This window comes from Impatiens glandulifera, chromosome 8 (assembly GCF_907164915.1).
Source record: "Impatiens glandulifera chromosome 8, dImpGla2.1, whole genome shotgun sequence".
In the NCBI taxonomy this organism is placed as follows: Eukaryota; Viridiplantae; Streptophyta; class Magnoliopsida; order Ericales; family Balsaminaceae; genus Impatiens; species Impatiens glandulifera.
The window spans coordinates 10,087,599-10,111,625 of record NC_061869.1 but is presented as its reverse complement, the minus strand read 5'-3'; the positions used below and the strand labels follow the sequence as shown (position 1 = coordinate 10,111,625).

The 24,027-nt window shown below is 25.2% G+C and overlaps 1 protein-coding gene across 2 annotated transcripts; it reads right to left on the bottom strand.

Moving 5' to 3' along the window:
- Window positions 1–1,224: 1,224 nt before the first annotated feature.
- On the bottom strand, window positions 1,225–3,317 carry LOC124911990 (cytokinin riboside 5'-monophosphate phosphoribohydrolase LOG1-like). Of its 2 annotated transcripts, XM_047452539.1 has the most exons (7): window positions 3,187–3,317; window positions 3,013–3,110; window positions 2,904–2,934; window positions 2,594–2,693; window positions 1,776–1,846; window positions 1,521–1,664; window positions 1,236–1,440 (listed from the first exon to the last, which is right to left on the bottom strand). In XM_047452539.1, exons 1-7 carry the CDS (start codon window positions 3,307–3,309, stop codon window positions 1,366–1,368), a joined length of 642 nt encoding a protein of 213 aa, XP_047308495.1. In that variant the 5' UTR covers window positions 3,310–3,317; the 3' UTR covers window positions 1,236–1,365. The 2 variants fall into 2 exon arrangements, with proteins under 2 accessions (XP_047308494.1, XP_047308495.1); XM_047452538.1 differs by having other exon boundaries at window positions 1,225–1,440; window positions 2,904–3,110.
- Between the last annotated feature and the right edge of the window lie 20,710 nt (window positions 3,318–24,027).

Genomic DNA, 24,027 nt, shown 5'->3' with positions numbered 1-24,027 from the left:
CCAAAGCGTTTTTATTGCGCATTCTTGATAAACCAATTGTTATACGAAGGACGACTGATTGGGAAGTAAGAAGTGCCTTGGGGTACAGTAGGAACAAAAACAAACTTGTAATTAACTTGTGATTCTAATTAGATATGTATGCACACAATGATGAATGGAATGATCAGTCACATTTTATAACATGGTTTGTAATGAGATACATTTCATATAACAACATAAAGTTGTCATTATAAAACCTTTAACTAGAATTTGTACTCTTTAATCGAAATGTGGGGTTATGAAATGAGCCTTGACATCTATCCACGATGAAATGCCCTTGGAAGGTGCGGGTCTATAGCCAAATATAAATATGTTTAAGATGTTTCAATCCAGTCATTTCTAAATAGAAAGCAAATTGGAAACACAATCTCCAAGCTAATGGGTGAAATGGTGGTGTTCGAGATTCTATCGATAAAATTGATGGATGATCAACTAGTATTCTATCTCAACTTTTCATAACCATAATTTGTCAAAATCCTATATGGGCAAAATGTTTGCTCATGTGAATGTTTTTAGTTGAACTTATATTGAAAAAGAATATTGGCTGCGAGGATAATACTATCAAGACTAAAAACTACATTTTGAGGGGATAAGAATAGAGGAGAGATGTTTAAGATCATGTTGTGATTTTAAAAAATTTGTTTTTTTATTTTTTATAAAACTTTATAACAATTAGATTATATTTTTAATATTTTAATTAATGAATTATATGATTAATGAAATTGTAGATTGAAATGATATTTAATTAAATTCTAAACATATTGAAATTAATTTTAAAAGGAGAATAAATCATAATTTGCACATTCTTATGCATTGTACAATGTGGGTGTGATATGGAGGCATCCCATGGAATATCCATAGTGCTAATCCATATATTCATCCTCAAAGTATTGATACATTTTGAAATTCATCTTTAAACTATATTTATAGTGGGATAATTTAAAAATAAATAAATCAGAATTCATGTTTTTTTTTTCCTGTTGTTAATTCAGGGAGTTGAATGCTATATAATTAAAGATTGTCTTGTCTCACTTAATACTTTTATTATAAGCACATTTTTTTTATTAGCTAGAACATAACATTTTATTCATAAAAAACCTATGAAACACAACCTTATAACTATACTAAAAATTGGTAAATTAAACATACATAAGTTCAACATTATAACAAAAACAGTTAGAATCTAATGCCCGATTTGTTCGCACAGCCTCATCATATAAACACAAAAACAAGACGACGAAACTACAAATTGGGCGTTCTTTTTTGTTCTTTCTTCCATACTCCTAATTAAACAAATAATAATAATTAACCACACTTTAGTTAGTTCTAACTGATCATATCAAGTTCCTCAATCTCCCAGTTCCTCTTCGACGCAACACGCTCGTGCCTCGGAATATATTCCTGATGAAAACGATCAACATTTTATTTAAAAAATACCAAATTAGTTACCTGTTTTCAACACTAAATTGTATAAAATTAACCTCTAGTTTGTTGAACAATTCCCTGGCGGTTGGAGCCGACACGATGATATGTCGAGCGCTCGGGCAGATGAATCCTTCCTCCACGGCCTTGTCGATGAACGACAATAGAGAGTTGTAGTAACCGTCCACATTTAGTAGTCCAACCTGCATCAATTCATAAATAAATAAAAAAATTAAAAAGTCATGAAAATTGGTACTAAATCAATTTAGTTAGTTAATAATAGTTCAATAAATGATTACAAATCCATGACTTACAGGTTTATCATGAATGCCAAGTTGAGCCCAAGCTATTACTTCAAGTAGTTCTTCAAGTGTCCCATATCCACCTTTAATTTATCCATAAATAATTCTTAAATCATTATTTAAAAAAACAAAAAAAAAAAATCACCATTTTACTATTTTAGCGTGGTAGAATATTTTTTTTTAATAATAATAATAATAAGTGAACTCGTTTGATATGCGATTTTCTGGTATATTTTTTTATTTTCTTTATCAATCAATCATTTCATCAACTAAAATATTTTAAAATTTTAATTTTTTAAAATTTTTTACCTAAAATTTAACCATTATTTCAACAATTACTTTCATCTATTTTATTATTTAAAATTTAATGGTGAGAGAGAGTAAGTAAAGGGTATTTTTGTCTTTAAACAAAAAAAAACTAATTTTTTAATAAATTTAATCAAACAAGACTTTAAAAAAACAAAATCAAAACCAAAGAACAAACAATCTCTTCCTTTGTTTTAATAAAATTTAAAATTTAAATATAAAACACATTATAATAATTTAACTAATTAAAAACTCAAATAACTTATTTTTTTCATAAACCAAAATATTTTGAACAAAATTCCAAACAAACCCTTTAGATAACCAACATCAAACAAGCTTTTGTCTTTAAATTTGGTAAGATATCATATTTTATTTCTGTTCAATCATTCAATTCATCAAATCAAACTAAAATAATACACTAACTAAAAACCTATTTTTTTTTTTAAACAGAACACCCAAATCCCAAAAGTATAATATTGAGAATTTTGATATATTAAATATAAAAAATAGAAGACAATAAATACCTGGCAAAGCAATAAAGGCATCAGAATGTTTAGCCATCTCAGCTTTCCTTTGATGCATATCTGCTACTGCTTTCACCTCCCCAACTGGCTCCCCTGTTATCTGTATAATCATTATTTGAAAATTATTAATATAGTAAAAACTTATTCTTGGGTCCATTACCATCCAATCCATGGGCCTAGACCCATTATTAGTTTGGGCTGGACCAAACTTTCCTTATCATGTCTATGTCTGCTCCCACCTGCTAACCAGATGAGAGACAAAAGAAGTACTCTTTCTATCTACCATTAAAATTGAATAACAAAATTATACCTCTCTAGGCATAAGTGTCTTTGGAATAACCCTACAAAAAAAATTAAAAAAATAAAAATAAAAATTAATGATGAAAATAAAAATTAATCTTGAATTTATGATAACTAACCCAAGAACATGACGACCACCATCATAAACAGCTTGAGAAACCAAACCCATTAACCCAATGCTGCCTCCTCCATAGACAAGATCAATGTTCCTCGAAACCTGATTTGATTAAATAAAATTATTATTAATTATTAAGAAAGATGTTATCATAATTAGGTTATGTAGTAGGAGGTACCAGTTGTTTGCCGAGTTCAATGGCGGCGTCTTTGTACGATGTCTTCTTTCCTGCGCTGCTGCCGCAGAAAACACAAACCTTCTTGAACTTGGTTATAATGATTTGTTCTAATTCTCTCTCCATGTCGTCTGTCTTTCTTTCTCTCTCTAAAAGTGTGTTTATGAATTAATTAATTTGAGCTGTCAATTGCGATATCTACATCAAACATGCGAATGCTAACGCTTTTGTAGAAATTCAGAGCAGACAACCCACACTTTCTCTTTCTATCTCTAGAAAGTGACAATATTCATGACTAATGCAGCCCCACAAACGTTGGAGAATTAATTAAATGGGGTTTCTTAATATTAATAATCATTATTTTAATATTATCATCTCTTTCATAAGCTTGTTTGTTTTTATGTTTTTGGCTTTTTAAGCTTTTTATGATTTTTGAGATTAGATAAAATAATCATCATTTCATTCATCTAATTCTTACTTTTATCTAAAATAACAAAATTATCTTATATTAAAAAGAATAGAATATATATATATATATATATAATATTTTGATATATTAACCCCAAAACAAAGTTTTTTTTGTTGTTTTGTTTTTTAAATCTGATAAAAAAAAACTACTCAAAGAGTTCTAAGCCTTGTTTGGTCTGTTAGTTTTTTAAATAATTTATGAATTATTTAAAAAATTATGATCGAGGGTAATTTTGAAAAAAAAAATATTTTTTTTATAATATTTAAATGATAATAATGATATTTTTTTAATATAAATAGTATATTATTATTTTGGGTATTCAATTTAGTTAGAGGCATATCTATATAAGTTTCAGACCATAAAAAATAAAAAAAATAAAAAATAAATTAATTATGGTCACGTTACTGCATAATTTTTAAAATTTTTTAATTTAATACATTATTTTTTAAAAAAAAAAGACAAAACTTACCTTTATCTATTCTCGTTTTATCTATAATTTTATCGTTGTTTTTTAAACTCATCCAAAAAAAAATTTAAACCCACACAAACTCGGATTTCTACCTTATTTTCTGAATTTAATGAAACGATTGAAAACACGATAAATAAAATGACATTTGATTATTTTAAAATTATTTAAAACAATAATACAAATCTTAAAATATATAAATACGGTATCCATTTCCATGAGTATATTATGTAACAACGGTGTTGATAGAGACCTCTATGTACTTTTCTTCACACACGGTCCTTATTCCTTCCGGTTTGCCTTTATTTATTTGTTATTTTTTTATTTTATTTTTCTCTTCCTTTTTTGTTTTTTTTTTAAAATTTCTTTTGTAATCTTTCTAAAAATTTAAATCTAGTAGTAAGACTTTAGTAAGTCTAATGGAGTTTGATTTGGGATTGAACATGACTTACAAGAGATCCCTAAAGAATATTGGTTAATTTTCCTAATTCAAACAAATTGTTTTTGAATTTGTATGTGTAGATAATGAATGTTTAGGATAAGTATTTGATTTGGATAATTTGAAAATGTCAAGAAACAACTATAAAAAAGAAAAAGAAAAATAACAGCTTAAGTGATTTTTTTTTTATTTTTTTTTTGATAAACATGACATTTATTAATTTAGTATCTACACAAATATTAATACATACTAAATTTAATATAGGCTACTGATTAATAAATAAAAGGGATTGAATCATCTGCTCTTACTACCGTTTCCTCACATACAATACAAGAAGGGATAAAACAGTCATTTAAAAAATAAATTATAAATATATATACATATATTTTACTGTTTTACCCTTCCCTGTGAGACGAGAGGGAGAGAACGACAACTATAAATAAAATGATATTTCTCTCATAAATAATTAGATAATTGATCATAGTTTAAAATTATGAAAATCTTAAATTAAAATAATATAAAATATAACTTTTAAGTGTAAGTTATTATATAAAGTTTAATTTTTAGTTTGTTATAAGATAAATTTAATTCATTCTCAATAATTAGATGTTAATGTTAAGGTGATTGTTTCTATTATATTTGTACTCTATATAAAGATGAGAACCAACTCGAGAATTCAAATATCAATTTGTAGGAACTATATTAACAAATTTTCTAATATTTATTTTTTTCTCAAACCTAAACACTTAGTTTCTACTACTATAATATTTTTTGGGTGGAAGGTGCAAGCTTTTTAAGGTGATAAGACCGGGATTTTAAAAAGTAAAATTTGATATTTGTATATGTTGTTATATATTGATATTGTGCTTTATTAAAATGAAAGTAGGGAAAAGTAATGCTTATCTAAGTAAATTAGTTTCTTATGAAAATATCTTTAAAAATGTTTTAGAAATTAAGCTTAATTAATGTTATATTTTTGTATCTAAATACATACCAAAAAAAAAAAACTATTTTCAAACTCTATACTAATAATAGTTAGTTTGCCTAAATGCTTATATTTCTAATAGAATTTAATTAGGATGGTCCCATAAACTATAATTTAGCCTAACTTTATTTAATCACTTCAATAGTGTGTACCTACGTTATTGGAAATATACCCCCGAATCGTTATATATATTAGAACGCCTTTGATTAATTTGTTTTTATTTTCTCTTTTATTATTTTCATTTCTCATTGTCATTATCTTCCATTTAAATCAAGTTATTTTTTTTAATGATAATTGTATTTGAGACTTAGTATATTTTATTCACAAGGACTAACTTATTTTTATAAAGTACCCTATTTGTATGGAGGTGATTAATTTATATACCTCTATAATTATAAAAGGATATTATTTATATTTTTTTAGATGATATGTTAAAAATTATAAGAATTGCTTAAACCCAACAACAAAATATTAATATGAGAAAATATAATATAACCACGTTACCCAATAAGTTATCGAGTTTGTAGGTTCTCGAGAAAAATGATTAACTTTACCGATTTTTCAAAACGAACATCATAAAACGTCTTAATAATTGAAAAAATATGTGAAGTAAGTAAAATCAAGTGGACTTATTTAACATTGTAAGATTTGAAATAATATAATGTTTTTGATATTTATTTGACAAATGAAATATTTGTAAACTAAAAGAAAGAAAGTTTGATGAAATGAAAAAACACTCTTGAAACATTATTGATTGTTTGTATATATATTAGAATAATATAAAAATAAAATCAATAATAGCAAATTCCAATTATGGTAGCGTTACAGCAATTGCAAGGTTTACAACTTCCCAAAATTGCCATTTTTTGATCAATTCCACGTGCTATGTTCGCTGTACACTTCTATCTGTTTCTTGCATTCTAGATAAACATCAAAATATGATAAAATATCTACTCAAAATTATTATATATAATAGATTCATAGGATAATTCAATAAAATATTTAGTTTTTTAATTAAAGAAACTTTAAAAAAATTGTGTTTATTCATGAAAAAAATGAACTTTTAAGATATGGTTAAACTCTTAAACTTGAACTAAATAAAATAAAAGTGACTTAAACTAAGTTTCTTTAGAGTTTGTTTGGAGTTTGGATTTGAATGATTGAAATAACATAAAGTGAGAAAATAAGAATGATTGTTAATAATTTTGAGAAGAATATGATATATATAAATAAAATAAATTTTAATAATATAAAATAAAAAATATTTTAATAATTTAATTAATGAATTAAGTGATATGACAAAAAAATAAAAAATTAAAATGAAATGATGTTAGAGTGATTTTGATTATTTAAATAACTCAAACCGAACCAGAAACCAATTTGATTTAAAAGTAATATTTTATCACATACTACATTGAACAAAATATAATTAAATTTCAAACATATAAAAAGTTGTCACTAATTGTATTACAAAATTTTGTATGCACTAAAAAATGGTTTCCTTCCAAATTAAAGATTCATTTGATAATTAATTTACTACTAAAAAAGCATTTCATCCTATTTTCAATGGAAAACAACATTTTTGGTATTTTCATTGTAAATCTAAAATTATTATTTTACAATTTATCTTGGTTTTCTTTTCTAAAAAAAATCTGTTTGATTAAAATTAAAAAAAAATTATATTTTTGTCGATTAAAGACCAAAATATTTTTAATTTTTTTTCACTCTCAAATAAGAAATTAATTTTAAATAAAAATTTACAAATTCAATAATCAAACAAGCTCTAAATCGTGAAGGTTGCAAGATAATAGTTAACAACTCAAACGATATATATATAAACAAGTGTAATTTTTAGAAAAGAAAATTTTAATTCACAAAGACAAAATTCATCCGTTCGTCGTAACTTAGACTCAAAAGACCAATAGTCGTGGAGTCGATTATGGATTCCCTATTACATCGTCTACCTGGTTTATTCAAATCGAAGTTAACATTCCACAAAGTTTTATCAAATTTAATAAAAACAAAATTACAATTATAAGAAAAAAAATGAAATAAAAACCCTAATTTGGGATGGGGGCTGGTGGAGAGGAGAGGTGAATTGTCTGGTTGACACGTAACCTAGAATATAAGACTTAGGGATATATTTAGGTATGCAATTGCCATTACCATTATCACTGTCTATGTCTGCTCACTTTTGGCCAAAGTGAACCCCAACTTCAACAAACCCTATCTCTTACTCTCCCTTATTTCATACACGTAAGCTTCACATTTTAGACCTTCTTTTTGTTTTCTATAATCATTCATTCCTTAATCTACACTAAGTGAATATTAAGTAAGACAATTTAGATCCCCTCTACTAGACATTCGCAATTCACGGTCTATCTGAGGTTCAAGTCTGTCAGACGGCATGTGCTTAGTAAAGTCTACTTGCGGACTATGGGTTTAACCGTGGGAATTAGTCGTATATGAAAAAAAAGACCACATTGAGATATTGTGACAAAATATTGCTAATTAGGGTTTTAATAAAAACACAATTTCCTTGTACACACAATATCAAGACTAAAGAGTTTTATTATAAATCTCTAGCAATGTTATTCATTTGCTAACCTTCTTATACAAAATTTATTGAAATGTTACACCCTAATTAAAAACTTGAATATTAAGTACACTACCTTGCAAAGTTCTATTATTGATCAATGTGTCCTATTATTTTTTTTCTCACCAAACATTTTCGACTACTAAAGAGGCTGCTCGAGGCGGGTGAACTCACTCATGTAAAATTATTTTATAACGAATAATTAGAATTTTACAATTTGAGTTTTCTTATAAAGAAAATGTTGTAATTTAAAAAAGACTTGAATTAGTACAATATGATATTAGAAGATTTTATTAAAAATAAGTTATACAAAATAACATAAAGAATTAATTGAGGGTGAAGAGGCCCACATGAACCCTTAAAGGCCAATAGTAATACCAATACTTTTTTATTCGAGGAGGATCAAGTACACTAAAAATATAACATCAATGTCTTTTTCAATCTTCACATGTCATTTTGTAATTAGCAAATCTACCCACTAATTAGTTAAAGTTAACAATAATGTTGGCTTCATCTTTATCCACACCACCTAGACTAGTCATGTTTATAATGGAACCATAAACAAATTGATAGTTAAACCTTCATTATTGTGATTTACTATTCATATCTCTTTGAAAAAAAATATTTGGTTTGCAAAATGGTTTAGTTTATCAAAAAAAAATGCTCGAATAACAAATTAAAATTGGTACAAAATAACTAATTTTGAAGTTCTTGAATTTGTTCCAAAAAATAAAAGATAATCCTTGAGTTAATACATTCTATAATGAAACCCGATATTTTGGACGAACTTTTATTCCTAATATCTGTTTTGAGGTTTTTAATATCATTCTTAGAACAATACTCACAAACAAGGGTTTTGGATTATGTGATTTACTATATCACGAAGTTTTGACAATGAAAACAAGTATGCTATGAAATACTCCTCCACGCCATTCTTTTAACACCGAAGAGAGCGATCACATAGTTAACATGTATGCTCTAAGATAAGCTTGTTGATGATTAGAATCTTTATCACGGTTTTTAGGGACGCTAGATTTCATAAAATTGATTAGAACAAAATTACCGAGTTTAATTGTGGTCGTGGCCTGAAAGATGCATGAGAATGTACAAGAACATTGTAAAAAGCACTAAGAAAAAAAATGTAATAAGGAAAAAAAAAATCATAATTTAAAAAGAAAGATTAAAGCTGACATAGCAATATTAGCTTAAGATTTATGTATTGAGTTATTCTTTTTTTTTATGGCTTTGTGATTGATTTTTTTTATGATCATGTTTGATTGAATAATTAATTATTTATAACATTAATTGTTATAACTTATATTAAATTGTAGTTGTACGCAATCTTTACTATATATAAGACTTAACAAAAATAAATATGTCTTATTTTTTAAAAACAACTAAATGGGTCATTTAAAAATGAAATTTTGGACCAATATGTATGTCAACTCAACATAAATGATTTAATAATTAACTTGCCATTTTTTAAGGATTAATTTTCTCTAGGATAATATTGGTCTTTAATTAGTATAAGATATAATTTGCACCAATTGAGATAGATGATTAGTAAATTTGCTCTTTTAATTGCATCTTGTCTTGTAAATGATATCAAATCCACACGTTGGTATGTACCAGATATTTAAAAAGTAAAAAGACAGGACAAAATGTTTATAAAGCAAAATTGATGACATTTGTAATTTTAAAATTTAATTATGTTACTTTTTATTACTTTCATATGTATTAATATAATTTAGTTGTATAACTGAACTGAATTTAACAAAATAGTATTATTATTTAGTAATTGATTTAACTCATACTTAAATAGCTAGTGAACTTCTCAAAGTAAATTATGACTAGTTTGAATGATTATTTTATTTTATTTTTTTCAATTGGTTATTCTACAATAATGACATCACTTGTTCAATCTTCAAGATATGTTTATTTATCTTGTTTCACTACTTATGGGAATATTCTTATTTTAATTTAAGTGACCCCTTATAAAAATTATTAAATATAAAACCCATGACTTGTTTGAAAGTTTTAATTGAGTATGTAGGATACATTTGAAGCATTTTCATATGAATATATTTTCTTTATTTTTTTTATAAGGTGAATATAAGTAAAAATATAAATTAAAGTTAAAAAGAAAAAATAATTGATAAAAAAAAAAAAAAAGCAAAATGGACAGGTATCTAAAATGTATAAAAGGAAAAGATGTAGAGTCCTATGAAGAGGAAGAAACAAATAAGGGTTTGACACGTAAATGGTCAAAAAGACTCCTGAATGACGGCTCCATTATACGTAGCTAACTAGAAACTAGGGACTAGGAAAGACGTGGACCACCTGATCCTGGCCCCCCACCCAATATATTTATATATTGTACTAGTTTTTTTTTTTTTTTTTTTATATAATTAACTTTAATGCACTTAAAGAATTTAATGTGAAAGTAATTAGTGGGCTTCTAAAATCAAATTAGACTGGTTAATATAGAGGATTGACCCGAAATAAAAATACGATTCGAACCTAACACCAAAAAAAGTCAGGTTAACCCGTTAAGGTGGGTGATTCAAGTCGAAATTAGATTGACTAGTTTAACGTGATTAATAGACATGTCGACCTGAAATAACAAAAAATAGTCCGTCAATAACTTTATGTTTAGGGAATTTTTTTGTTTGTTCTTTCTTACTCCTTTAACCATTTCTTTCTGAAATAGAGACATGATATTAGTTATATCATGTAAAATCGGGTTAGATTCGAATTGAGTGTGGTTCATCGGATTCGAACCAATTACAAATAAAAAGTTAGGTTCAAATTAGAGATTTTGACCCAAATTATTTAAACATATTAATCCTTGCATGGTTAGATTTGAATTATTTTAATATAATTTTTTTAATTGACTTAAATAATTATTATTTATATTATATTACATTATCTTTTTTAAATAATAATTTTTAAATAATTCATTAATTTTCACTTAATTTTTTAATCAATTGTTTTAATTAAATTATTAACAAAATATTAAAATACACTTTAATTATTTTCTTTACAAAAAGTATTTTTTACTATTTATGATTATTTTAAAGTTTTATTATCAAATTTGCTCAAACCTATTTGAACAAAGCTTTTAAAATCTTTGTATTGTTGGTAAGGTAAGCTCCGCCAGGTAAGGTGCTAATTATCATTCGTCTAGATAGGAATGGTCTTTCTTTTGAAAATTTTTTTCGGTTTAATCGATAGTCAACGAGATATGAAATGAGACGGTATTTATATTTCTGTTTCGAATACTGATAAACATAATTAAGTATATATATAATATTAATAATATATATATATATATATTTTATAAGAATTTAAGTTTATATTATATTTTTATAAAAATATAAATTTATCTCATCTTCTAGCCTAGTGGAGGTAGATATCTCCGGTCTCTCTGATGTCTTAAGTTAGAGCTCGTTATACAACAAGTTTCGTTCGCTTGGTTAATTGTGTTTGCGGTCTATGTACTTAACCCGAAATAATTAGTCGTACGGAAAAAGAGTTGGACCTAACGTTCTAAAAAAATATAATTTTTTAATATATTATTATTATTTTTAAAGAATAATAGTGGTACATCGAAATTTCCACTAATCAAATAGGACATGAATGATAATGATAAGAAAATAATTTTAAAGTAGAACTAGAGGTAACAATAAGCATGGAATATGTCCAATTCGTCTATTAACATCTCTACTCATTTAGTTTTTTTTAATAATTCTATAATCATTTGTGAAATAGAAGTTTATCCTTAACATGAAACCATCTTTTTTTATTTTGGTTTTAGAAACAAAACTATATATATCTATTTATAAATATGTAAAAAGATTAATAAATTATTTAAAGACCAAATTAATAATACCTAAAATAAAACACCTCATATTGAAGGGCTAGCCACCTCCTTATTGTTTATTTAAGTTTGATTTTTTTTGCTAATTATTTTGAAATTGAGTTTATATATATCAACGGGTATACTATTGAATATATATAACAATTATATAATATAACAATTATATAAAGAATCTTACCAAATAAAAAAACATATAATTAATGGTCATTCAATTCTAATTAATTTCTCTCCACACAAACATATAGGACACATTTTAAATATAGTCATAAGAAAAATATAAAAGCTCCCTAACTTATAATTAAAGATCAAATTAGTGATTAAACTTAAAAAATAATTCAAGAATATATAAGAACAAAAAATCTACTATTTGATCTCAATTCCTTAATTAATTAAGAAAATAAAGAAAAAATCTTAAAATATTTAATTTGCTTGTTTTAAATATTCTTAATTTTTATCGACTCAAAATTAATTTCAAATCAGTCTAATACCGAAGGGAGTATATTACCGAAAATAAATTATTATTATTTTTTTTACGGTAAAAATTTGACATTGTTTTTTTTTAATTCATTATTTTTTTATCTAATTATTAAAAAAATAGTAAAACTTATTTTTGTTCATTCATTTTATTCAAAATTTTATCGTTATTTATTTAAGCTCACTCTAATATTTTTTTTAAGTCCAACCCACAAATTTAACGAACAGTTTCTCAAACTAACCTTGTTTGGCGTTCACTTTCCCAAACTAACATAGTTTGTTCATTTATTCTCAAACTAACCTAGTTTACTATTCAAACTATTTTTTTTTATTTTTTTTTATTATTTTTTTACATTTCAAATTTATTATATATATATATATATATATTTAAATTATTATTTATATAAACTAAATTATTTATATTTTGATATATATTTTAAATTATTATTTTTATAAATTTGATTATTTATATTTTGATATATAATTTAAATTATTTTTTTATAAATTTAATTATTTATATTTTAATATAAATATATATATATATATATATATTTCAAATTTATTATATATATATATTTACATATATACGTGGCAGTATAATTTTCATCCCATAAATTTATTTTTTTTACTATTCAAATTATTATTTATATTTATTGGGTTGTCTTTTATTAAAATAATTTTCACAACTTTCATTGTGATATAATTTCACAATAAAAATTTATCAAGTGTTGTCTTCCTAACTTAAGTGTCGTAAAAAAAATATGTTTTAAGTTAATGAACCATTAAATATTTATATTAAAATATAAATAATTAAATTTATAAAAAAATAATTTAAATTATATCAAAATATAAATAATTAAATTTATAAAAATAATAATTTAAAATATATATCAAAATATAAATAATTTAGTTTATATAAATAATAATTTAAATATATATATATATATCTATATATATATATATAATAAATTTGAAATGTAAAAAAAATAAAAATAAAAATAAGTTTGAACAGTAAATTAGGTTAGTTTGAGAATAAATGAACAAACTAGGTTAGTTTGGGAAAGTAAACGCCAAACAAGGTTAGTTTGGGATCCAAAATAACCATCTATTATATTATTATTATTATTTATTTTTCATTCAATCATTTTTTCATATTTTAACATTTATTTTGAAAATAAATAAAAACAAACTCATAATGATAACTTAAAAATATAAATTATTATTAATTATATTTTTCGAATAAATTTAAAAATATATATATTGAAACTAAAAATTATGCAGTCAATACCATCAAAATCTCAATTTTAAACTCGTAATGTAGGAAAAAAAAATGAAAGTTGAGGTTTACTTACAAAAAATAGTTTGGAGTGTATTTAAAAAAAATTATTAATGTACCCGGTGCATGAATATTTAGGTAATGTCTTATTTTTATTAAGATAATATTATTAGAAAATAGGTAAGATAAACATAAAAATTTGATTTATCTTAATTTATAAATAATATTATTATAAATTATTATTTATAATAATATTAAAATAATATTTTGAATTTTTAAATTTGAAATAACTTAAAAAAGAGATTAAAGGTAAAATTAAAGTTAATTATTGTAATAATTAAATTTTAATTATAAAAATTAAATAAAAAATTTTAAAAAATAATTTGAGGTTAAAATTTAGTATTTATTTTACCCAAATTAAACTTAAGAAGAGATTGAAATTATTTAAATATAATTTTAAACATAAATTATTTATAATTTATGACTTAAAAGTTAAAACAATTAAATAAACACCCAAAATACCCAAAAGAATGATAATGAACATAATTTTTATTGTGTTTCCATAAATAATTTTTGTGGAATTTTTGGTGAAAAAAAAATGTAAGAAAGGGATTAAAATTCGATTTCAAATAACAATTTTATTAAAAATAAAAACTGATAATCTAATGTAGCCGAAATTATGTTTAATAGTTGCAGCCACGCAAACGGAACGCCAACGACGCGTTATGGACCGATCAAAATAACGTCGTTTTGATCGTCTTCTTCGCGAATTCCTGTAGGCCGCGATGAACTCCAGCGATCTTCCAGAAGGGATAACTCCTCCATTTCTCCACCTTATCCCTTTATTTTTGATCTCACTTGCTCGCATTATCCTCGCCATCAATAGCCCTATACATAGGATCGACACCTTTGCCTAAAACTGGTTACCACGAATATGATAAAATTAAGGATAAAACTTTAAATCGACGAATTGAAGTTGAACTTGATCACCTCGACCGACCTAAACCTAATATAAATACTTATTAGGTGATCCTCTACTAGATCATCAAACAATCAACATATCTTACAACCTAAATAAATGATTCCAGAATTCGGTTAAGAACAATTTTTTTAAAAACTTCTCAAGTGATCACAACTTTGATCCAAGCTTTGGAAAATCTTCCAACAACCCTAAGTGTGTTCTCTAACAGTTGGTATACTTTCAGATCTGTTGAATTTTAATTTCTAATTATAAATTAGATTTTTCTAAGTTTGATCGGTTTAATCTGTTATAGTGTTTAATTGTATGATTTCTTTGTTTAAAATCAATCACTAGATGTTATAATTATATTGAAAGAGATTTAATCAAATCAACCTTAATATAAAAAAACAAAAATTTGAATTGAAATTATGGATTTTTAAAATTCATGTTCTTGTGCTTAATCTTGAATTTTTAATTCAAATAGCTGTTAAACATGTTTGTAAATATGTTTAGAATGATTTCTAAATCACTGTAATATCATCCCGATTATGTTTGATCAAATTAAAATTTTAGAAAAAATAAGTTTGAATTTTGATTTCAAAAGTTGTTACAGTGATGATATGATGTTTTTGTTTTGGTTGTGTTCAACTATGTTTATAATTTCAAAATTAATGAAACAAAAATCAGACCTCTAAATGACCTAATTCAAAAGATCCTAATTTATTTTTACCCAAAAACGGTTTTAAAAATTGCTCTTTATAGAGATTGATTGATCGTGATTAAGGTTAGGGCTTTTGTTCCCCATAATCATATGAATCATCTACAACATACATCTCAATGATCATGATTCCATGATTTGTATCAAAAGTTATAGGTTCTGTAATTCTTGACCAATTCAAGAACATTCGGTCCTCGACAATAGAGTCCGTTAGGACCAGGACCTAGAAACAGGACCAAGGATCTTCGGTCCGGATCGAGACTAATGACCAATGTTCTTAAGTCAGGACCGAGACCAAGGACCGATGTTCTTGAGTTAAGACCAAGACTCAAGACCGGTGTTCTTGAGCAAGGATCGAGGAATCCACATGAGGTTTCTAACCTCGGACCGAGAGGTCTGACCTGGGACCGAACCTCCTAGGTCCACGACCGAGAAACCTAGACTTGGGACCGAGCCTTCTAGACCTAGGACCGAACAACCTGAGTTCAAGACCGAGCCTCCTAAACCCTAGAACCGAGCCCTCTAATCTCTCGAACGAGCATTTTGAGCTCGAGGCGAAGTCTCTCGAACCTAGGATTGAGCCCTCCGGTCCCTTGACCCATACTCTCGAGCCCTGGTCTTGACCACCCTAGTTTAGACCGAGCCCATCCGAGCTCAGATCACCAAAACTGGACCTAGACCCTAGAACTCCGGTCCTAAGACCTGTTTGGTTCTACTTTTTAAAATGCAAAATTATTTTTATAATTTTGGAACCTTAATCCATTTTCAAATAATTCCGAAAGGTGAGAAAGTGATATATAAATATTTTTAGGACATTTTCTAAACAAATATTTTGGTTAAGACCCTGTTTGGAATTTATTTTTAAATTTTAACACTTTTTAGATATTTTTCAGGGTTTTTACTTAGTGTTATATCACGCAATCGCATGTACACCCTTCTAAATAATTTTATACAATTATTTACGTAATCTAAGTCTATCTTTGTTTAGGACCCTAAGACTACTAATTAAAGAAAATAAATTTTATAAATAAATCTTGAAATAGCCAAACTTTTGTTTATTTTAAAAATAAAACCGTCCTTTGACGGACGCAAAGGACATAGTGCGAATTGAAGCCCTTTTCCGAGCGTAAGCAAATTACGAACCCCTTATAGACACTCTAGTATAAAGTACTTTTATGCACGTACATTTTACTGAATTTTCTAAAATTATTTGACGACTCTGTTTCAAATAAATAATAATTTAAATTTATTATGTTTGATTAAATCAAACTGAGGTTTGGTTAAATTAATATTTGACCACAAATTATTAAAATTTGAATAAAATTAATTTTTTTTACGTAACTAAATTTTTAAACTTTTTAAAATAATGTTTTCTTTTAAAAACCCTTGACAAAAAAACGAATGTTGAAACGCATCGAATCTCGAAACGCATCGAATCTCGAGTCATCCCGCAATATTTCTCGGATTGCCACGTGTCCATGAGACGTGCTAAGCTACGGGGAGCAATTCCTGAGGTTATATATATATATAATTAATCTAAAACAACAAAATAAAAAATAAGACACTTAAAAAATAATAACTACAAAATAGTATATAATCATAAAATTAAAATAATTTGTAAAATTGTAAAATTTTAAGATAATAAATTAAAATGATAAGAGTTTAACTAATTTAAAATTTTATCTTAATCAAAGTCATTAATAATTTTTAGAATCTTAAAATTTTAAAAATTAACATAAAGATTTAAATAATGATTAGTATAAACACAAATTTAAAATATCAATACCACATTTATGTAGTATTTTTTTTTTATAAATAATTGCATTTTTGTTATTAACTTGGTCTAACTTTTCTACACAAGTCTTCTTTCCTCTAACTTGGCCTTATGTTTTCTTTCTTAAAAATTAGTTTTAGGGTTGTGCTTAAACATATCTTTTTTAAATTAGTTATTTCAGAAATCTTTTATAAAGAAGTAATTGAACACATAAAAATATATCTGTTATAGTTTGGGGATAAAAATATCTTACATATTTTTTTTCAGATTCAAAAACAAAAATTACAATTTAACATATTATTAAGTTGATTTCTCCCCTTCCCCCCTTCCCTTTTTACTCATACTAATTTATTTTTAACATTAATTCAATAATTTGAAACAAAAATTTAATTAAATTAAATTTGCCTTTAAATATTCATACATTTTACTATTTATTTATCTTTACTAAGAAAATAATTTTAGGGTGGAGGGATCAACTGTTCAAATGATAAATATACATCACATTAAATATTATTTGTAAGAATTATAATTTGATGTTTAAACAAATATATAATTGTACATATTAAAATGTTGCATTCAAATGAATACAAAGATGTTGGAATAGGTGGTTAATAATAAGATACATCCAAAACATAATTACAATGACATTTTAACAATTTTATGTTAAGAAGTTTCACTAAAATTCATTTGATTGATAATAATGTTGTACTATAGAATTGTCCTTCAATATGATCTTTGAAAGAGAATGAACAACTTATTTTTGCATGGTCCCAACCATATAATTAATCAATAATAATAGTCTTACACTCAAAAGTGTCCTAAATTAGTTTGGACCTGTCAATTAATAGGCATGTTTTTGTTGTTTTTTCATTCTAATGTGAAATTTAGTACAACTATAGTGTTTTTTCTTTTTCTTAAAACAATCTGTAAGATAAATTGTCATGTTTTACTATAACTTTTCATTTTTACTAATTCTAACACAATTCATCAACTTGAGTTCACTTCAATGAATTGAATCTTATTTTACAAAAGGAAATATAATGATAATAGAAAATTTCAAAAAAGTGTATGTGGTTAGAAAAATTAATTATGAATCTAACATGAAAAACAAACCTATCAATCTGTGCTCAATAATTTTAATTTTCATGGCATCTTGTGTGTATGATCATAAAGATGGACAAGAACTCAAATTGTTTTATGTTTAATAAAACTCTTATTATATACATAATTTTGTTTGGGAGGAAACATATTCCTACTCTCTTTACTTCAATGCTGAGATGTGACATCACTTTTAACTCGTTTAATTGGTTTAATTTTTTCTAAAGATTCAAGGCACACTTAATATTTTTTTTTAAATAGATCCTTTTGTCATTTCAAAAGTTGATATATTATCTTAATCTACTTTTAGTATTCCCTAACATTCAACTACATTTTTACTAAATATGATTGAACATATTTTTTTTAATAAATTGAGATCATGATATCTTCATTTGTCAAATGAAGGTTTAATTTTACACAACTACATAATTTAAAAAGGAAAAAAAAATTGATTATATTCATAACATCTGACATTTTAAGTGGAACGAACTTAGTACTTTTAATTTTTTATAAATTATTTTTACCACTTAATTAATTTTAATTTAGTAGGTTAACAAATTTTACATTTATAATTATGTCCAACACATTCAAATGAGAAACACCATATAAATATCTGAAATTATTTTTGTATATTTCCAATTTTAAAATAGAATCTTATTTGAACAAATGGCTCAATATTGTTTTGTTTTCATCTATAGAACAATTATCAATATCCTCTCAAAACAATACAATGAAGCTCCTTATTGAGGTTCAAGTCCAAAAACAATTAAAAGAACCAACTTTTGGTGGACCATAAAAGTATAGCCATTTCTGCAATGATTGATTGTTAAAGACTAATAATATTAATACCTTGTAGCCCACAAAGATAAGATAACCAAGCCCATTTCCTAAAATAAAAAGTCCAAAAGTATAAAAAAGATGATAATATTTTGATTTTTGAATGTAAACCAATTTCAGCGCCTTTAAATTATTGATTAATTGGTATATACAGTCAAAATCGAGAGTTAGTAAGATCGTTTTCGGTTGTAAACTCATGAAATTTAGATTTTACTTAAAATCGTAAAAATTTAATTTTAAAAAATAAATTATCATTTTATATATATAAATGAGTAATTTATACTAAGTAATTTTAAAAATTTATATATTTAATTATAAAATAATTATACTTACAAAATTAATTATATTAATTTATTTATTTAAATAAATAATATTTTTTTTAATTTTTAAATGTAAAATTTTATTAAATGTAAAATCTTATAAAATCGTAAAATCGAAATTATTTATAAATTCGTAAAATCTTATTATTATAAATTTAAAATAGTAAGAGTTTACCTATTTAAGAGTTTATTTAAAATTATATTAGTTAACTTTATGTGAAGAGATTTTAACTTCGTATATATAATTACTTGTAGGTAAGTTTGATTTAGATTATATATATATAAAATACCAATTTATTTATATTTTAGTTCTATAATATTATTTAATAACTAATATTAATATATTTTAAAATAAATTATATGAATATATTAATTTTAAATGTTAATAAATTATTTAAATAAAAAAACAATATATTATTAAAATAAATTATATGAATATATTAATCTTTATTAATATAATATATATATATATATATATATATATATATATATATATATATATATATATATAAGTTTTTATTATGATTTAATATTCATTTTTAGAAATCAAAATTGAAATATGTAACATAACATTATATATAAATTTATCATGTGAATATATTTGTGTGTAAAAAAGAAAGAAGTTAAGATATATATTTTAATTTATGTTTTATTATTATAATAATTTTATATTAATATATATAATAGAAATAGAAATAGATAGGAGATAATTAATAAAATAATTAGAAAGAAATAAAATATATGATAAAGAATGAATTAAATAATTAAAATAGTTAAAATAAACTAGAGTGAATAAATTAGATGATTAAAAATATATTAAATAAAGAAGATAAAATGAATAGAAATAAATTAAATAAATGATAACAAATAATTAGAAAGAGATATAATTAATGAGATAAAAAAAAATTAATAATAAATAATTAGAGACAAAAATATTAAAATTATAAACTAAAACTCTAATGAAAAAATTAAAAAAATTAAAAATATTTTTTTTAAACAATTTAACGCGTATAGTGATATTATTCAACCACTCAAATCACGTTTTGGTAGACTAGAGAAGACGGAGGCGCGAACTGGTTAACTGCCATGTGGCGTCATTTGATTGGAGTCTGTAGGGACACCGACCAATGAGGTAGAGACCACTTTACACAGTCAACACCGATGACTTGTCGTCAGATCCAAATGTAATTATAGAAAATTTAATTATTACAAAATAAATCAATTTTGAGTTTAAAAAGAATAAAGTAAAACAATAATATTTAGTTTTAAAAAAATAAAAAAAATTACTGTAACTATTATTATTTTTAAAGTTGAAATATATATAAATTTATAATTATTAACTAAAACTTTTTTAAATCAAACAATGTTATCTATTTTTTTTATTAATCACGTCAATTATTTAAATCTTTTACCAAAAATAAATAAATAATACATTCTTAAAATCATCGTTAATTAATTTTTTTTAATATGCTTACACAGAAATCTCATATAGTAACTACAATTGGCCATAAATAACAATAACCACTATTTTTTATTTGTTTATTTACTAGTGTAAGATTTTTTTTTTTAAATTTTTATTCATTCTCTTTCTAATTAATATATATATATATATATATATATAAAGAATGATTTAGAGCTACATCATTTGTGAAATATGAAAATGTGTAGGAATATGAAATTTAGTGGAGGATTTTGAATATTATGACAGCTTGACCAATCAACATTTGAAAAGTCCTTAATATGAATAGTCATTTGGAAAGGAATAATCCCAATTAATGGTGTTCCATTGTTCAATGATTCACAAATATAATTGGTTCGAGGTTAAGTTCTAAATATTCGTTTATAATTATACTTAAAATTTGGACTTTCTTATATAGCAATAATTTGTTTAATTATTATTTAACAAACTATAATTTAAATAACAATTAAAACTGACACAATACAAGAGTTTATAAGAGTTGTTCTTATTATTTGTAATATTTTACTTAAAAGAATGAAAATCACTTTATTGCATTATTGACTGTCTGTCAATATAATTCTTGATTTCACATTGTATTTATCTTTAATTTAATTTGTTATCAATTTGTGGCTAACATATACAAGTTCAACTATATTGAAGTCTTCTATATTCCACTATATAAGGAAAATGCATATAGTTGCATTATAATTTCTAAGTCTACATTATTGAAAAAAACAGAATTATATAGTTAACTTTCAATGGACAGAAGAATGTTCGAAGCTGCTTGGACCGGGGACCTTACGGTCTTAAAGAGGCTAGCAAAAGAGGATCCTCGAATCCTTCATTCTCCTTCTTTGTTAGGCGGAGACAACCCATTACATATTGGTTGTATGGCAAGTCACCATGATTTTGTCAAAGAGTTGATGATGTTGAATAGAAATCTTGCATATGATCTGAATGAAGACGGTTTGAGCCCACTTCATATTGCTGCAGCAATTGGTGACTTCATTATCGTGCATGAACTCGTGATCATCAACAATATGGTAAAATTGTGTGAGATTGAAGGAAAAGATAGGTGCATCCCTCTTCATTGCGCAGTTATTAAAGGTAGATTGGATGTAGTTAATTTGTTGATTGAGACTGACCCTGATTCCATAGAGAAGGCTACTGCTCAAGGCGAGACTGTTCTTCACTTAGCCATAAAGAACAACCAATTCAAGACTCTGCAGATTCTACTAGATCGTCTCTATCGAATGGGAAAGCTCAATTTACTCGAGAACAAAGATGACCAAGGCAATACCATCTTGCATCTAGCCACTTCAAGGAAACAATATGAGGTATATCTATACTTTTTTTATATTTATATACAGATCTATAAGGTAATATATATAACTTTTCTTGTTTGATTGATCAATTCTCCTTATAAAATTTTGTCAAAATACCTATGTACGTAATTTCCTAGTCGTGATTAACCATTTTAGGTAAGTCCATGCCTGCAGGTAATTCGTCTCTTAATTCCAAAGCATGGAGTCTCCCAATTAGTACCAATGGTGGATGTAAATGCAACGAATGAAAAGGGTCAAACACCTCTTGATGTTTTACATATTCATGAAATGGGTGATGATCACAACAACAACAACAACTATGAGAATGGGATCGCTGCATATGATAAAAAAGTGTGGGTCGAGGATATCCTACTGCGAGCAGGAGCTCAGAAATGTGCAAATGATCAATCATTTGTTATTGAAGAACCGGTTATTCATGTAGAGGCTGATCAGACTGACCAAACAGGTTGTTATAAAATCATTAATGTTTATATATTACACATTAACTATGTAATTATAATATATAACATGCATGCATGTAATACAATTTCTCTATAATATTCTAACACAGGTAACAACGACGAGAACATGACATGGTACGCTTTATTAAAGTACAAAAAAGGGAGGGACTCGCCCGGAGATGTACGCAATTGTCTTTTGGTTATTGTTGCCCTAATCACCACCGCTACTTACCAATTTATCTTAAGCCCTCCGGGTGGTGGATGGCAAGAAAACTTTAAAGAATTAGGAGAGCCTCAATATCGTAATATAAGTAGTAATGCTACTCAACCAATATTGCAGACCAATAATATTAATACACCTCTTTTTTACGGGATGAGTCTCTTCTTCAATACGGCAGGGTTTTCTGCATCGATATACATGATAGGGTTGTTGACGTTTGGATTTCCGTTGATGATTGAGTTGTTTGTTGCCTTGAGCGGCATCACAATGACTTACTTCTTGTCTATGTTTATTGTCATGCCCAATGATGTCGCGCCACTCATTTTCTTATTATTATCTTTATATGTGTTCGCAGTTATTCCTATGACATTTGAATCTTTTAGAAGAAGGTTTAGAAGTTTGGGGGTTAGGTACATGAATGAGCCGAATCCATAATCTCTCTTCATTTGATTTCTTCTTCCCTTTGGTTTTATTAAAGCAATGATTGCAAATGTAATATTTGTTTCCTAAGTGGGTTTGTTTGACCTTGTGTCAAAGTTTGTTTCTTTGTCTCTCCATTTTGTCTTTAAGAATTAATTTAGATTATTTAAAAATTATTATTTTTGTTCTTTAAAAAACTTTAAAATATTAATATATAATAATAAAATAGTCTTTTTGGACTCGATTATCACTAAGCGGTAAAAATTGAAAGAATAATATCTAAATTTCTATTAGAATCTTCTAACTCATAGTTTTGTTATCTAATTAGTTAAGATAATATTAAATGTTTTAAAGATTAAAAAGTTTGAATATTCGAGATCTTATTTACTTTAATAAGGCTCGTCTATCAATTACTTTTTGGTGGATTATCTGATTGGAGAGAAATCATTAACTTCATTTCATTGATTATAGTCGTTCAATGAGTATCATTCATAATAATATTATTATAACGTTTTCTGATATTCATTCTGAAAAGTTGGTAAAGTCCGTCGGGGAGTTAATCATTTTTATCAAGGGCTTACGAGCTCGATAACCTATTAAATAACGTTTTTTTATGTCATGATTTGTCGTTGTGCCTAAACAATTTTTATTATTTTTAATATATAT

Excerpts from the sequence above, each read along its gene's own strand:
- LOC124911990 (XM_047452538.1), bottom strand. The coding sequence starts at position 3,309 with ATGGAGAGAGAATTAGAACAAATCATTATAACCAAGTTCAAGAAGGTT. Across the intron at positions 3,111-3,186 it reads TTGAACTCGGCAAACAACTG|GTTTCGAGGAACATTGATCT; the intron begins GTACCTCCTACT and ends TAATCAAATCAG. Across the intron at positions 2,694-2,903 it reads AGACACTTATGCCTAGAGAG|ATAACAGGGGAGCCAGTTGG; the intron begins GTATAATTTTGT and ends ATGATTATACAG.